The sequence below is a fragment of the Benincasa hispida genome, chromosome 1 (assembly GCF_027475165.1).
Source record: "Benincasa hispida cultivar pf3 chromosome 1, pf3_genome.v1.1, whole genome shotgun sequence".
Classification (NCBI taxonomy): domain Eukaryota; kingdom Viridiplantae; phylum Streptophyta; class Magnoliopsida; order Cucurbitales; family Cucurbitaceae; genus Benincasa; species Benincasa hispida.
The window spans coordinates 45325022-45343170 of NC_143478.1; the positions used below are offsets into that span (position 1 = coordinate 45325022).

Genomic DNA, 18149 nt, shown 5'->3' on the forward strand with positions numbered 1-18149 from the left:
TAATAGGATTCGATTTCTCCTTTTTGATATACCATTCTGCTGAGGTGTACCAAGTGCTAAGAGTTGGGATGTAATTCTATGTTCTATCAAATAGTTATGTATGTAAGATCCAAAAACTCTCCATCTCGATTAGACAAAATGTCTTAATTATTTTATTTAATGCATTTTCAACTTCAGCCTTAAACTCTTGAAATTTTTTAAAAGTTTCAGACTTTTGTTGCATTAAATAAACAGACCCATATCATGAATATTCATCGGTAAAAGTGATGAAATATTCAAACCCTCCTCTTGCTCTAACATTCATTGGACCACAAATGTTTAAATGTACAATTTCTAAGGGTTCTTTGGCCCTATGACCTTTTCCAGTAAAAGATCTTTTAGTCATTTTGCCTTCAAGGCATGATTCACACACATTTAAAGAATTTTCTTCTAACTTGTTTAGAAGTCCATTCTTAACAATTCTCTCAATCCTATTGAGGTTAATGTGTCCAAACCTTAGGTGCCAAATACGGGTATTTTCTTTAAGAGAAATTTTAAGTCCTTTATTTTGAGTTACCGCAGTTTTAAACATTTCAGTGTTTAGGAAGACTTTAGTTGCTAAGGGTCTTAGCACATATAAAATAAATTCCAGTTTAGCAGAATAAAGATCTATACCATTCTTTGAAATAAACGCTTTATCTACAGAGAAATGCACATAATAGTTTTGTTCAATCAAACATTTTACAGAAATTAAGTTTCTCTTTAATTCAAGAACAACAAATATATTTTCTAATAAAATATATCTATTCTGTAGAGTAAGCCAAAGTCCTCACACTGCCACAGCCGAGACGACTTGGTCAATTCCAACACGCATCATCATCTCCCCAGCTTCCAGTTGCCACAAAGAACTAATTCCCTGAAATCAAGAATAAACATGGTTAGTAATGTCTGAATCAATTATCCAAAGCAGAATCATCATTCTCCACTAAACAAGTCTCCAATACAAGAAAATCACATTTACCTTGCTTGGACTTCTTCTTTTCTATCAAGTATTTGGGACGGTTCCTTTTCCAATGTCTCTCATGATTGCAATAGAAACAGATTTTATTTGCAGCCTTGGCTTTCTTACCCTTCTGGCAGCAGCTGGTGGGTTAGCTTTTCCCTTTCCACCTTTCTTCTTCTTCCACTTTCTGATGCCAGAAGAAAAAGGCACAAATTTAGTTCCAGAGGACGAACCTCTATATAACTTCTTAGAGGACAAGGCAACATTTGTCTATCCTTTTTATTCCTTGCTTTTCATCAAGGACTGGAAAGTCTGTAGCTCATTGAGCAAAGTGGTCAAGTTGTAGTCAATACTATTCATAGTAGCATTGCTCCGGAACTGTAGGAAACTTGCAAGAAAATATTCCAAGATGAAGCTAACATGACTGACGATGATGACAGACTCATTCATTTCTGCCACGTTGTAGTGGACCATCATATTGAGAACGTGTTCTCTAACAGATATCTCCTCTTGCATACGGGCATTAAAGATGTGTTTTAGAGTTTCATGCTTGATTTTTGCGTACGGTTGTCTGAACATTCCCCACAGGGACTTCATGATCTCACAGGAAATGATCATGGGCATATGCTTCTTGCTTGTATCCAACGCTCATATACCTCTCGAATGTTTCGACTGACATTTTGAGCTGGTACAGGAGAACAATCCTCTATAAGGACAAATCTAAGGTCATTGATGATTAAAATTGTGTTGATTGTATTTTTCCACGTAGTATAATTTTCACCGGTAAGTTTGTAGACAACAAGTTTAATGTCGCGGAAGTCATTATGTAATTTTCTGAAACCATACAATTTATTTATATCAGTACTCTATGCATTAACCCATTTGCAAAAACCAATCAAATTTAGCAAAATAATCTAATGCACCCTAAGTAACATCTATTTTGCAATGATGTTTCGGTGAAACGGGACAAAAGCCATTGTAAGGTGATCAAGTTCCCCTTCACTGAAATGAGACTATCTCAACCAATAGATAGAATAACTCCTTGTTACTGTAACTATCAGTCATCATTGTTCGGTCCAAAAATTGTTAAACTCGATTAACATTTTCTTGTAAGTGTAACTCCTCATTTTAGATTCTAGAGTTCCACCCCAATGAGCCAATCGTAGGGAAGAACCGATTGTGGGAAAAAACTAAAGAAACCCCATCCATTTTTGAAGTTTGAAGTAAAAAAATCATGCAAATATCATCCGTATGGGGACACAGGCAAAGGTGCCTCGAGGGCAAGTATAAAACTTTATTACAAACTAATGAGAGAAACTGTGGGATGTGTTGACACACATCTCGCTCCCACTTACTATAAATACTTCCTTCCTTCACCTTGATATTGACTTATACAAACTACATCCGCAGGGGAACATAAGCAAATGTGTCTTGAGGCCGAGTATAGATCTCACAATGTGAAATTTTAGGGAGAAACGTAAAAAAGTAAAATGATGTATCATATACCCCATTTTCCTCCCACTGAGTGTTTTACCTAGGGTTATTTAACTTAGGAAAATCCGGTTACGGATTTTAATTAAATGGTTGTTTAAATTTTCCCAAAAGTAACACTTACTTTGGATGGTTAAACAACTTTGATTAATGTTTATTAAACACTTCAATAAACCTCAATCAACCATTGCATACTTGTAACAAATCTATCTAATTCACTATTAAGGTTTTTTTTTTTCCAGAGAATCCTACATCTAATTCTCTGTATCATTCCCTCTGTAAAAGGAAAACCACTCATAAAATTTCACGTAACCTCCCAATCATTACGTTAGTTGAGAGAAATCAAGGGAGGGAAGTTATTTCCCCTCATTAATTCAAAATTAAAATTAAAATTAAAAATAAATTAATTTAAATTTAAATAAAACTATTATATTTATATAATAACTACCTTATTATATATATATATATATATATATAGGTTACATGACATAAAACATATAACCTATGGTTTAATATTGTATCCCATACAATATAACCTATAGTTTTACTTCTCTCATCAATCGTATTTAATATAAATCTCATTTATATTAAATTTAATTATATGAACCAAATTCATATAATTAATATTTGAATCATATTCAAATATTTATTTCCTCTCAAATAAACTTTATATTATAATTTATCATATACATTATAGTAATTATATAATATATAATTAAATAAAATTTATTATATCACATATAATTAATTCACTCAAATAATTTGAAAAATTCAAATTAATTCAACATTGATTCTCATTTAATCCCTGTTGAGCTACATAGGGGACCTCATGGACATGTAGCTTGAAGCTTCAATGGTACTTGAATAATTAATTAAACTCCTTTAATTAAATTATTCAACATCCATTAATTGTCGAACACCCCACTAAAGACCGACAGCCGCACTCACTACAGATAAATTTATGTGTCCATTGGATATAACCAATCAACAGTACGATGACCCTTCATAAATTGCTCGTAAGTACAGCTAGGCCAAAATTACCGTTTTACCCTTGTAGTTACATTTATCTCCTTAAGTACCACTAATCCCTCTAATGAACAATAAGTTACAGTCCAACTATGACTAAATCCCCTTCGGGCCGAGAGAGGGTGTGGAGTCATATCATTCAAGTCTCGAAATTAGCATTTAAGGGAGTAATTTAACTACTAAACCCGATGTCAGGGAAGGAGTAAATTTCGTCTTGTATAGCTGTGTTCCCAACTCCCTAAAGTGAGAATCTCCAAAATAGTAAGCTTATTGAGTCGGTGATCTGAAAACTCTCACCCATACAAATTAAAGGACTGCCTTCATAGGCAGGAGTTCACAACTCACTCAGAATTCAGGTCATGTCACCTATAGTCATCCTGGTGAAATGTAAGTCTTAACATAATGAGACTAGAAATTTCTTGGTATGGTCTTATATAAACTCCTTTATACATAATAGCCCCGCTCACATGTCTCCACATCAATGATTAGGATCAGATTATTTGTAGCACTTTACAACATTTGTAACATGTACAAAATTGGTCATACTCGTAGTCTCACTAGGATAAAGTATCCAGCCTTATCCATCTATTACAAACTATTTAGGTTATCACTTAAACATAATCCGATCTTCTTCACGAATTTCCTCTTCTCCAAAATTGGTCACATATTGTAACAAACTCGAAACCTCAAACGATCCAAATGGCCACCACCAATTAGAGCCTTTTGTATTCTCTGGGATGAGAATCCAAGGAGTTGTGGGCTCTTGGAAAAATTGGAAGAGAGGGAGAGATTGAGAGGAGGGGGATATGAATTGGGTTTTTCTCAGGAAAAAAACTCTCAGAGAACACTTCTCTGTAAAAGAAAAATGTCACGCCAAATCTCACATAACCTCCCACTAGTTACGTGAGTTGAGAGAGATCATGGGAGGGAAGTTATTTCCCTCCCTAAAATTCAAAATTAAAATTAATATAATTAATCAATTAATTTAATTTAAAATAAAACCATTATATACATATATATATAACAATTAACTTATATATATATATATATATACATACACAACTATACGTTATATCATATATAACATATAACATATGGTTTAATATTGTATCATATACAATATAACATACAGTTTTAATTCTCTCATCAATGGTATTTAATATAAATCCTATTTATATTTAATTCAATCATATAAATCCAATTCACATAACTAATATTTGAATCACATTCAAATATTTATTTCCTCTCAAATAAACATAATATTATAATATATCAAATACATTATATTATTTATATTATATAATTTGAACAATTCAAATTAATCCAAAATTGATTTTCATTAAATCCTTGTTGTGCTATAGAGAGGACCTCATGGACCTATAGATTGAAGCTCCAATGGTATTTGAATCATTAATTAAACTCCTTTAATTAAATTATTCAATATCCATTAACTGTCGAAAACTTCACCAAAGACCGACAGTTGCACTCTTCGCACTATAAATATATTTCTGTGTCCATTGGATATAAACAGTCAATAGTGTGATGACCCTTCACAAATTGCTCGTAAGTGAGATCGATAGTGAAGTTGTACTGAATTTTTATGAAGAGGCCCAAGAGATTAAGTTTGAGGTTGAAATACCTATTGTACCATCTCTAGAGAGTCTTCCCATCATTGATCCTTCTCTTTGTTTGAATCTTGTCAAGTAGAGTCAACCAAGGAGTTGGTTTATGAGAATGAAGAAGAATTGATGCCTAATCTAGATGAATATTTTCAAGAGATAAAGTTTGAGATTCAAAAGTCAAATTCTTTATTCCTAGAAAATTCTCCAATTTTTGTTGATTCTTTCCTTACATATCATGAGCCTTGTAAATATTTTTCTGATTTTTCTAATTTTGAGTCTTCTTTTTACTTTTCATATGTATATAAGCCTCAACGTGGGGACCATTCTGGCACTCAGGATTATAGCAGGAAACGTTAGACAAATTTTTCACGTTGGTTGTTGCAATTCCTCGTGATCACCTCATATGTGTTTGATATTCCTTCGCCGGAACTACTTCTTCTACTGCATGATGCCTTCAACTCATAGTTCTTTCTTTCTTTGTTTTATATGTGTTCCTACACATTCAACTTATTAGTGATGTAAATTTGATAAACTCTATATTTGAATTCAATGAATGCATGAAATGAAATTTTACCCTATTTTTTGTGATCTTAATGTTTCTCATTAATAATTTTAGATATTCTAACTCCAAAAGACAATAACTTGTATAAATATAAGTTATCAAATGCTTCCTTTTTACTACTTATTATTGAGATTTATGTCCTAAATCTCGTAGTTTGTAAATTTGTTAACAAATTATTGAATAAATAAAGTATTATTTTGAAATAAATAAAGTGTTATTCATTATTTGAATAACTCAAATCATAAAAACTAAGATCTAAGGTTATTTAACATAGCTTAAACAGTATGTGATTGATATATAAATGGATCATGTTCAAGTAATAACCTAAAAGGTCTATAGTACATGGATAAGTTTAGGTACCTTATCCTGGTAACACTATGGATATGACCCACTTTGTAAGTGTTACAAATGATTTGATTCAAATTGTTCATGTAGACACATGTAAGTGGAGGGTATCCAATACAATGAATTTGTATAAGACTGGACCATGAAATATATAATCTCTCTTTGTAACACTGCTTACTGAATAGATTAATATTTCAAACGATAACCATGTAACTTAATCTCAATCCTGAGTGAGTTATGAACTCCTTCTCATGAGGGTCATTCTTTGATTTGTATGAATGAGAATGACTTTAGTTGTTGACTCAATATGCCTACCATTTTGGGGACACCAAGTGGGGAACTGGGAACATAGCTACACAAGATAGAAAGGTTGTTCCCTTAAGTGCTGACCCGGGACTTGGACAATGAGGCCTCACTTTCTCACTGGCTCGAGATGGACTTTTGTTTATGGTAGGACCATAAATAAAATTGTTCACTAGAGGATCAGTGGTACTTAATGTGCAAAAGATGATTATAGGGGTAAAAGAGTAATTTAACCCAGCTATCATTATGAACAAATTATGAAGGATTTACTTACGCAAAATGGTCAAATCAATGGGTTGACTTATGTAAAATGTTAAAATCAATGAGCACAAAAATAGTCTACAATTCCTAAGAGTGCACTATGGGTCTTTAGTGGAGTGCCACATAGTTAATGAATGTTGATTAATTCAATAAAAGAGTTTAATTAAGTAATTTTGTATCAACGGAGTTTATAATTGTAGATTCATTAGGTTTAAAACCTGAGTTTTAATTACCTCACTTAAGTATGTTTAAGGATAAGGAAATGAAGAGGGAAACGTTTAAGTATGAGAAACTTGGCTCTTGAATACTCATTCAACAAGCCTTGCAAAATGAAATTCTGGCTAAGTGTTAGTCATGATGAGTGGTAGTCGAGCGTCGAGTAAGCATAAGGTAGGCATCAAGTAAATGCCACCGAGCATCAAGTATGAGCAATCGAGGAAGGGTCAAGCATCGACTTCTTCCCATCGAGTATTCAGAGAACCATCGAAATTTCCATCGAGTAATGACCCTTTTCCATTAAGTTTTTCCATCGAGGATTGAGTTTGCTCGAAACATTAGTTTTAAAATGATGGCTTAATCTGGGCCTTCCATCTCCACTAGTGGGTGAGATGGCTTAAAGCGATTTCATGCATAAGGGCTGGATGGTGGAATAAAAAGGGAAGAGAACTTCAAGAGCTCGTCTTGGACGATTCCTTCAAGCAAATAAGATGAAATTGGTACCTGGAAAGCTCTATGACTCTAGTTTCTGAAGCCAAGCCATTGAAGGAAGTTTCGCATGAAGGAGGTCGGAAAATGAAGTAACGATGGGTTTCATTTTTGGGTGAATTTGGGCCGTCGACGAAGAAATTAATATCTAGGCCAAACCACGTGAAATTTCAAGCTGAAAATTTAAGGTAATATTGTTATCACCTTTACGAGTAAGTTTATAGAAGGAACTTTTGCAAGATAGGGTATGGGGTTTGAGTTATATATTTTGGAATCTAAAACTAGATAGTGTTAAAGAAGCAAGCAACTCCACAGTCTAGGGCCACTCGAGAAGATATAAAGCTCCAAATCAAACAATGAACATTTTTATGGTGCAATTTCAAGGTAACATTAACATAATTATGGGTATGTTTGAAGAAGGAATTTTCTTAAAATAATTTATGGATTTCGAGTTATTGACATTAGAAGCTGAATCTAGAATTTGTTAGGTTAACAGGTAACTACTTGCTATATGTGGGTTTTGCACCCGAAAAATCCTACTAAGTACTGGTTGTGGGTGTCAGAAAGGAGGCGACCAGCTGACGTTTAAGTCCTTTTAAATTCGACTAAGTACCCAACGCCCTATGGTAAGTTACGAAGATTTGAAAGCAAAATGAATAATTGTGAGCTTAATTCCGAGTCTAAAAGGGGAACCATGGCTAATAACTAAAGTAATTTGTTATGTTCACATGGTTGACATTAGTAGGAGAAGCTCATCAATCTTAAAAGGATTTTCCAAATACTGTAAGTGACTCTAATGTTTACAAACGTTTATGAATGATTTAACAAGTCATGCTTTTATGAAAGTTACTTATTGATAGTCGCCTTAAACGGTTACTTAGCTATTTACTTTACTGATGTTAGGAATGCTTGATAGGTTAATAACTTATAGAGTATGGATAGGTATGGTTCAGGCATTATGCGAAGGAACTCTTAAACAAGTGTATCCAAGAGCAGATGCGGATCTTTCCGATTTCATTGTGACAGAATTACCACACATACATTCTCATAAACAGATATGCATTGTAACACTAATTGTAGGAATGCTTTAACAATTACAAAACAAAAGACTAAGTAAATGTACCAGTTGAAGACAATCTTCACTCAAACTCAGTCCAGTGAAAGCAAACTCCTCTACACTTCTTATCACCTAGTAAACAGTCGCCTAACAGCACCACAATCGTCTACATGATCGGCAGCACATGAACCAATAGCAACTGGGGACGACACCATTACTCGAAGCCCTCGGTATTCTCGAGGTAAGAATTCAAAGGGTAGACTTTGATGCAATTGGTAGAGGGATGAGGAAAAGACGATCGTGTAGTACGAACAAGCAAATGGAAGATAGTAGATGACTATCGTATAGTCGAGTGCTTATCGTTTAAGAAAAGGTACATGATCGTGTAGGTTTTATTAAACGATCCTTTAGCAAATAGTAAGCGATCGTTTAGGTCTACTCAGTACGCTAAGCGATCATTTAGAAAAGGTAAGCAATCATTTAGTCACGTGCAATGGTTTAGTGCGCAGGTGTGCAATCGTTTAGGATGATAGGTGCTATCGCATAGGCTCTCAACGCAAAGCGATCGTAAAGTTTTCACACCGTGAGTGAATTTTCGATCTCTTATAAAATGAAAAAAAATTTCATTTTATTCTTCAGTTACAAGAACTGAATTCAATCTTCCCACTTTCGCTCGATTCCAGAGAAATTCTCGGCCAATTATCTGCTAACCGCCTAATTAATTAATTAATGAGAATAATCATATTATATTCTAGCCCACGTGCTTCAGATTTGGGGATGTCTAGCCCACGTGCTTGTGGTTAACCCCAAAAAGTTAGAACCTCGTTCGAGAGTTTACCTATTTGTAGGTTACCCTAAAGAAACGAGGGGTGGATACTTCTATGATCCAAGTGAGAACAAGGTGTTTGTATCGATAAATGCTATCTTTTTGGAAGAAGATCACATAAGGGATCATAAACCACGAAGTAAGCTTGTTATAAATTAGATTTCTAGTGAGACTACTAAGAGTTCAACAAGAGTTGTTGAACAGGCTGATAGATCAACAAGAGTTGTTGATGCTGGTTCATCTAGTCAACCATTTCAAGAGTTGAAACTACCTCGACGTAGTAGGACGGTTGTGACCCACCAGAACACTACATGGGTTTGACAGAAGCCCAAAACATCATATATGATGATGGAGTTGAGGATCCATTGTCTTATAAGTAAGCAATGGAGGATGTTGACAAAGATGAGTGGATTAAAGCCATGAATCAAGAAATGGAGTCTATGTACTTAAATTCCGTCTGGGAACTTGTAGATCAACTTAATGGTATAACACTTATAGGTTGTTAGTGGATCTACAAGAGAAAAAGAGGTGTAGATGGAAATGTGCAGACCTTTAAGGCTTGACTTGGGGCAAAGGGTTACACCTAGGTCAAGGGAGTGGACTATAAAGAAACTTTCTCACCTGTTGTCATGTTGAAGTCTATCAGGATTCTCTTGTCCATAGCCACATTTTATGATTATGAGATATGGAAAATGGACGTCAAGACTACCTTTTTTAATGGTAATCTTGAGGAGACTGTCTACATGGCTCAACCAGAAGGATTCATTAATCCAGATCAAGAGTAAAAGGTTTGCAAGCTTAATAGGTCCATTTATGGATTGAAATAAGCATATAGATCTTGGAATATTAGATTTGATACTGCGATCAAATCATTTGGCTTTGATCAGAATGTTGATGAGCCTTGTACTGTATATGGACGATATCATACTCATTGGGAATGATGTGGGTTTTCTGACTGACATTAAGAAATGGCTAGCCACCCAATTCCAAGTGAAAGATTTGGGAGAGGTGCAGTTTGTTTTGGGAATCCAGATCATAAGGGATCGTAAAAACAAAAGGTTGGCCTTGTCTCAGGCATCGTACATTGACAAGATGTTGATCAAGTACTCGATGCAGAATTCCAAGAGGGGTTTAATACCTTTCAGAGATGGAATTTTTTTTTATAAGGAATGGTGTCCTAAGACACCTCAAGAGGTTTAGAAAATGAGACGGATTCCCTATGCATCGACTGTTGGTAGCCTCATGTATGCAATGTTATGTACTAGACCTGATATTTGCTATGCAGTAAGGATTTTCAGTCAATATCAGTCTAATCCAGGATTAGATCACTGGACAACGATCAAAATGATCCTCAAGTATCTTCAGAGAACGAGGGACTATATGCTCGTGTATGGAGATAAGGATTTGATCCTTACAGGATACACAGACTCTAACTGTAAGACTGATAGAGATTCTCCAAAATTGACATCAGAATTAGTGTTCACTTTGAATGAAGGGGCTATAGTTTGGCGAAGCATCAAGCAAGGATGTATTGGAGACTCCACTATGGAAGCCGAATACGTAGTCGCTTGTGAAGCTGCTAAAGAGGTAGTTTGGCTAGGAAGTTCCTTACTGATTTGGAAATTGTTCCAAATATGTCTTTACCTATCACACTCTATTGTGATCATAGTGGGGTTGTGGCAAAATCTAAGGAACCTCAAAGTCACCGAAGAGGTAAGTGGGAGATAGCGGAGACCTATCGTATAGGTCAATGCTCAATCGTTTAGCTAAAGCTATGCGATCGTCTAGCAAAAGCTATGCGATAGTTTAGCTCATCGTTTAGCTCGGTTTGTCGTCTACAGACACTCCATGATCGTTTACTTTGGACAAGCGATCATTTACCAAAAGCTATGCGATCATTTGCTAAATATTGTACGTTCGTTTAGCTCGCCACTGAACAATCATTTATCTCACCCTACTGTTGTTTAATAAATCTGTATTTACTTGACAACTCCTTGAGATTCTTTTTGCCGAGAGAAATCTCAAAAAACTTTTATGAAAAACTTTTCAATAGTTACTAAAATTAGGAAAACCATTTTTCTTTTATCTCAAGGTTACCATGAAAATCCAATAACCACCCACTCACTTGGTTATTAAAGAAAAAGAATTAATTATCCAATAATTAATATTATTATAAATATAAATGATAACCAACTTATCATACTATATTTATAACCTATAGTTTTAATATTTCATCTTATGAAACATATAGACCATAGTTCTTTTTCTATTCCATGGTACTAAATGTAAATCTCATTTACATCAATTCTCCACTAGATGTATCTCATACATCAAACCGATTATATCATATATAATCAAAATACCTCTTGTCAATTTGAACATTTCAAATCAACACCAAGAACTGATCCTCAACTGAATCCATTAAGCTACCAAGGGAACCTTATGAACCTGTAGCTCGAAGCTCCAATGGTACGTGAATAATTGACTAAACTCTTTAGTCACGGGATCCACCATCCGTTAACTGCCAGGCACTCCACTAAAGACTGACAGTTGAACTCTCCTTACCACAGATATATTATGTGTCCATCTTAACCAATCAGAAGTGCAACAACCTTTCACAGATCGCTCGTAAGTACAGCTGAGCCAATAACCGTTATGCCCCTATAATTACATCTATCTCCTTAAGTACCACTGATCCCTCTAATAAACATAAGTCATATTTCTACTATGACTGAGTCTTCTCTTCCAAAGAGAAGTTGTGGTCACTATGTTCAAACCCCGAATCAGCCCTTAAGGGAGCAATCTCTCTACATATCTCTACTTTGGGAAAGAAGTGAATTCCATCTTGTGGATTGAGTTCCCAGCTCCTATATCAGACAAGTCCCCTAAAAAGGTAAGCATATTGAGTTGGCAATCTGGCTACTTTCATCCATACTAATCAAAGGACCGCCCTTAAAGGTAGAAGTTTCTAAAACACTCAGGATTGAGGTCGTGTCACCTATGGTCGTTTAGGTAAGATGCAAGTCTCTAGTATCAACGACGTTATATACATAGTCTAGTCATCTCATGGTTCAGGTCTTATACAAAATCTTTGTATAGAACACCTCTGCTCGTACGTCTCTACATGAATGGTCAGGATCTACCATCTGTAATAGTTTACAACACTTGCTAACCTCTACAAAGCGGGTCGTATCCGTAGTGTCACCAGGATCAAGTATACCACCTTAATCCTTATACTACAGACCTATTTAGATTATCACTTAAGGCATTATCCACTTGTATATCATATATATATGTTTAAGTTCATATAAGATAACCAAGGAGCTTTGTTTATTGGATATGAGTAAATGTCAAAATTAAATAACACTTATTTTATTCATTAAACAATGTGTATCTTTACAAAACAACGAGACTCCGGGAGAATTAGGACACCAATCCCAACAGAGATGATATTGGGGTATAGAGTAGGCACTAGTTTATTGTATATTGTACTGTTTTGTATTATACATAAGTCTACCAATGCTTTAGGACAAGTGGGAGATTGTTGGGATTGGTGTCCTAATTCTCCTGGTAGTCTCGTTAGTTTGTAAACACTTTATAAACATATTATTATTTATAAAATAACTGTTATTTTATAAGCATTTACTCAATCCAATAAACTAAGATCCGAGGTTATTTTATGTAACTTAAGCATGTATGTGGAGACATACAAGTGGATCATGCCTTAAGTAATAACCTATATGGTTTGTAGTATAAGGATATAGAAGGGATACCTTATCCTGGTGACACTACGGATACGGCCCGCTTTATAGATGTTACAAGTATTGTAAAGTGCTACAAATGGTCTGATCCTGACCATTCATGTGGAGACATACGAGCGGGGGTATCCTATACAAATAGTTTGTATAAGATCGGAAAACGAAATGATTAGTTTCTTTATATAACGCAATTGATAATTGAGACTTACATTTCACTAGGACGACCATAGATGACATGACCTTAATCCTGATTGAGTTAGGAACTCCTGTTCATGAGGGCAGTCCTTTGATATGTATGGGTGAGAGTGGCCAGACTGCCAACTCAACAAGCCTACTATTTTGGGGATTCGTCTGATTGGGGAGTTGGGAACTCAGTTACACACGATGGATTTCACTTCTTCCCCGAAGCAGAGGTAAGTAGATAAATTGCTCCCTTAAAGACTGATTGCGGGTCTTGAACATAGCAGCCACACCCTCTCTTGGGAAGAGAGGACTCAATCATAGTAGGACTATGACTTATTGCTCATTAAAGGAATCAGTGGTACTTAAGGAGTTAGATGTAACTACAGGGACAAAAAGATAAATTGGTTCAGCTGTACTTACGAGCAATTTGTGAAGAGTCATAGCACTATTGACTGGTTATATCCAATGGACACAGAAATATATCTGTAATGCGAAGACTGCAGCTGGCAATCTTTAGTGGAGTGACCAACAGTTAACAGATGGTGGATCTCGTGATTAAACAGTTTAGTTAGTTATTCATGTACCGTTGGAGCTTCAAGCTACAAGTCCTTGGTAGCTCAATGGGTTCAAGTTGAGAATCAGGTTTGGGTTAATTTGAAGTGTTCAAATTAACAAGAGAAAATTTGATTATATGTAATATAATTCAATTAATTCAATTATATGGGATATAATTGATTTGATGTATTAGATACATTAATTGGAGGAATTAATATAAATATGATTTATATTAAATACCATAATATAGAAAAAGTACTATGGTTTATATGTTTCATATGATGAAATATTAAAACTATAGGTCATAAATATAATATGATAAGTTATTTATCATATTTCTTTATAATATATTAATTATATGATAATGAATTAATCTTTTTCTTTAATAACCAACTTGAGTGGGAGGTTATGCATGGTTATGGTAATTGTGAGATAAAATGAAAATTGTTTTCCAAATCAGAGGTTGATTGTTCATCCGTATCGTTTCACAAAAGAATTAAATATCGAGTAAAAGCGTTTTACTAAACGATAGTGTCTCACAACATAAATGATCAAGTATCGAGTTTATTATACGATAGTTACTCGATACTACACAATCGAGTGCAAGTCTATACGATAGGCTTCTTCTTCTACATGATCGAGTATCAAGTCTATACGATAGGCTTGTTCCTTCTTCTGTTGTCTACTCTGTCATTTTGTTCCTCCTTTTCTCTTTCCAAAATCACACAAAGCTCACAACTCCTGGATTCTCATACTGAGAATTCCAAGGTAACCCTTGTGGTGGTGTTCTTATTCCATTTGAGGGTCAAGGATCGAGTTGGACTTGATTGTGATCGAGGTTCATCCAGTCATTCGTTGCATTCGAGTTTGTGCTATTGAACGAGTTGTTGAACGATCGATGGATACTTAAAGAAAGGTTCTTCAAATTTTTGCATACTCTATCCCTTGTTTGTTCATTTAAAGAAGCATGTTGTAATTTATAGTATCTGCATAATTGTTTCCATTTAGACTGTAATTATTTGAGTTCTTTAACAATGAAATTTGGAACGATCCGCTTCCGTTCACATGATCTCAGTTTTATGAGAATCCTTCAATATGATTTTAAAGCATGATATGTTTTTAGTAAGTTGGATACTGAAGCATAGAATGTGTCCAGGAAGTACCTAAGGTATTAACGGTACTTAGTAACTCCACGTGCACGTAGAAAGTTCTAAAGAAAAGGCCGAAGTATGAGTCTCTTAGGCTATATTTGAGAGGTCGAAGTATGGGTCTCCTAGGCCATATTTCAGTAACTTCAGGCCGAAGTATGGGCCTCTTGGTTTAATACAGACGTTGGGAGCTTGAGCGATGAATGCTCGTTCTCAACTAAGATTCAGGAAGTATTCACCGAATGTTATTATGTTTTATGCTTCAAGTGTTATGGAAGCTGTTCGATGAGTTACAGCTAAAGACATAAGTAATGGTCAGAAGTGACACACCTCGACTAAGGTTATAATGGAAGGTGGGCCGGAGGATCCCTCCCCCAACCAAGCTTTAGTTCAATAAGGTTATGCTCAAGAGTAGACTAGAGGAATCGCTCTCTTGTAAAGATATTTAATGTTGAAGCTGAGGCCTAAGGATCTCCCAGAGCTGATGTCTATAATGCCTATGTTATGTTTAATTACTAGTAGAGAATTTTTTATGTAACTACTTGCTTGACTAATTTCTCAGTTTTTAGCTACACTTTTCAGTTCATGATCTCTTGTAAAGCATGATTGATATGTATATCTTTTACATTTCAAAGGTTAGTCACTCACTGGGCTTCTACCTCACCCTATCTAAATGTCTTCTCCATAGATAGCGATCACTCCCCAGAAGATGACTCTGTTGTTGCTCTGCCACTCAAGACCAAAATGTTAGAAAGTCTAAGTGTGGGTTATGTATAAAGTAGTACGTATGTATTATGTCATGTAGGGACTAGTTGAGTGTGTTGGGCTCACTGCTTATGTAAAGTGTATAAGTTGTATTATTGAAGAGTAATGTAGAACTCTGGTAATGATTGTCATTATCTTAAGTTGATGGTTGATTATATATGCAGTTCAAGGTTCTAAGTCAGATTAAGTAGGTTAGTGGACAATAAGTACCAGCAAGAGAGTTGGTAATTACTGCGATCACATCTCCTTGCAAGTTTAAAGGGTAATCTGAGAGGGAGTGTGACATTAGGTCTCTCTGCTAGCTCACAAATGGATTAAACAAGGATTTAAATTATTTTAAAGGAATTTTTTTTTTAAAATAAAACCTCGTAGTCACTTTATGGAAATTATAATGGATGACAAATTTAGATGGTGTAATTGCATGTGTGTCATTGATATATGGAAAATTTAGAGATAGGGAAAAATCCTTGAATTTGACTTTTTCTCTTCTATCATATTCCCATTTTTCTCCCACTTTTTTTCTCTTCTATCATATTTGCAAGGTAGTTTTCGGTCTTTTCGATCCATTCTTCTTGGTTTTTCATCTTTTAGAAAGTTTACTATAAAAAATTGTTGGTCAATTGGATTTTTGTTTTTGTTGCTGTGTAAATATTTGTGGGTTAATTGACTAATATCAAGCAATTCCAGTTTTTAAAAATTACAGTGTAATTTGAGATAGATATTTGAGATGTGGTTTTAGCCTTTTAAGTGAATAATTTTGTTTAAAAAAACTAAGAAAAAATAATACTATCAAATTAATAGGTAAGCTTAGCATTAAAATTCTGGTATTTTTAAAGCTTCTAATTTAGATTAAAAAGGCTTAGATTGGTAGTATGGCTATTGTTAGCCTATTGATGATTTGCTTCTTGATTCCTTCATCTCTTCCTGCTAAATGTATTTGCAAACTAGCTTTCATCACATTCTCTTAGAGTGAAAAATGTGGTATATTAATAGTATATCTTACAATAATCAACATTTCAAGTGTGTCGACAATAAATTTAATATCAATCAACATTCAATCAATAACTTATTTTAAAATAAAACATGTGTGTTTTATTTTATACTCATGATATTCCAAGTGTATCAATTCTAAACATGTGTTTATATATATATATATATATATATATATATATATAATTATTTATTCATTTATTTATTTATTTATTGTTTCAAACTTCAAAATTCATATTAAAACCAATAATCAAAATTTCCTAATTCAATTCTAAATTTCTAAATTCCAAATCTTTCAACTTCTCCAAAACCTCAATTATCAAATCTCATATCAAACTACGTCAAATAATAATTTTATCAATTATCTCAATTATGGCTCAAAACATCAAACATAAATTTCATGATAATCAAATAGCAATCACAAAGTACTTAGTATCAAATAGCAATTAGATAACAATCAAATAGAAATCAAATAGCAACCAGTATCACTGATTGCTATTTGATTATTGTAATCAGACAACAATCAGGTAACAATTAGTATCATTGACAATTTGAAAATCATTATAATATAGCAATCTGTATCATTGACAATCAGTATTAGATAGAAAATCAATATAAAATAACAATTAGATAACAATCAGTATCAAATAGCAATCCAACAGTAGTCAGATAATCAATATCATTGACAATTAGTATATCATATAGTAGTAAGATAATAATCATAAAATAATAAATATCAAATGAAAATCAGATAGTAGTCACATAACAATCACATAGAAATCAGATAGCAATCAAAATTTCAGGCTGAAGTCAGTGAATCATGCCGGCATGAGTGAGATTTTTCATATTTGCAAAAAAGAAAAAACTAGGAACACGCTCCAAATTTTTAATTTATTTTGTATTAAAGTTACAATTTCCCCCTTTTATTATGCCTTAAGGGCCAAAAATTTAACTTATGTAATGAAAGATGTAAATGATTTTAAAGAAACTAATATTAATTGTACATGATACAATTAATATAATGTATATAGTTATATTACAATACAAAATTTATTTTTTCGCTCTCTTGTGAAAAAGCGCGCTGCATGAACTTTTATTTTTCAGTCAATGTCCATATGTTGCAACGCTGAATGAGAGAATTGCGGCACTACCCTGTATATCAACATTCTACCTTTTAGCATTAGGCAAGTGTTGGGTGTAGGCATAGCATGAGTGTTGCAACTCTGCGATTTTGAGTTGAGGCACGTAGATTTGTTTCAACTGAGCGGGAAAGTGTAATTTTTCATGGTTTCTTCTTCTTAGTTGATTCTTTGCTCATTTTAACTCTTTTTAGCTCCAAATTTCTTCTAAGGACTCTAAAAGTGTCGGGATTTGATTTTATATATAAATTTGACATATAAGGCAAATTAATAATATAAAATTGAGAGAGTTATATACTAAAATGTAGTTCTTTTCCAGACCTATCATAGGTTAAAAATAATGTGAATAAGATTCATATTAAAAATATAGGTTATGAAAGAGATGAACATTAGAATATGATTCAAATGTTTATATTTAAATAAATGGATTA

At 34.0% G+C, this 18149-nt stretch overlaps 1 protein-coding gene across 1 annotated transcript in view; it reads right to left on the reverse strand.

Annotated features, from left to right (window-relative positions):
• Window positions 1-808: 808 nt before the first annotated feature.
• LOC150038475 (uncharacterized) overlaps window positions 809-18149 on the reverse strand; it is a 41064-nt gene continuing 23723 nt past the window's right edge. The window contains exon 3 of the mRNA XM_090313342.1: window positions 809-895. Within this exon, the coding sequence (XP_090169468.1) occupies window positions 809-895 (87 nt within the window). The remainder of the gene's footprint in view (window positions 896-18149) is intronic.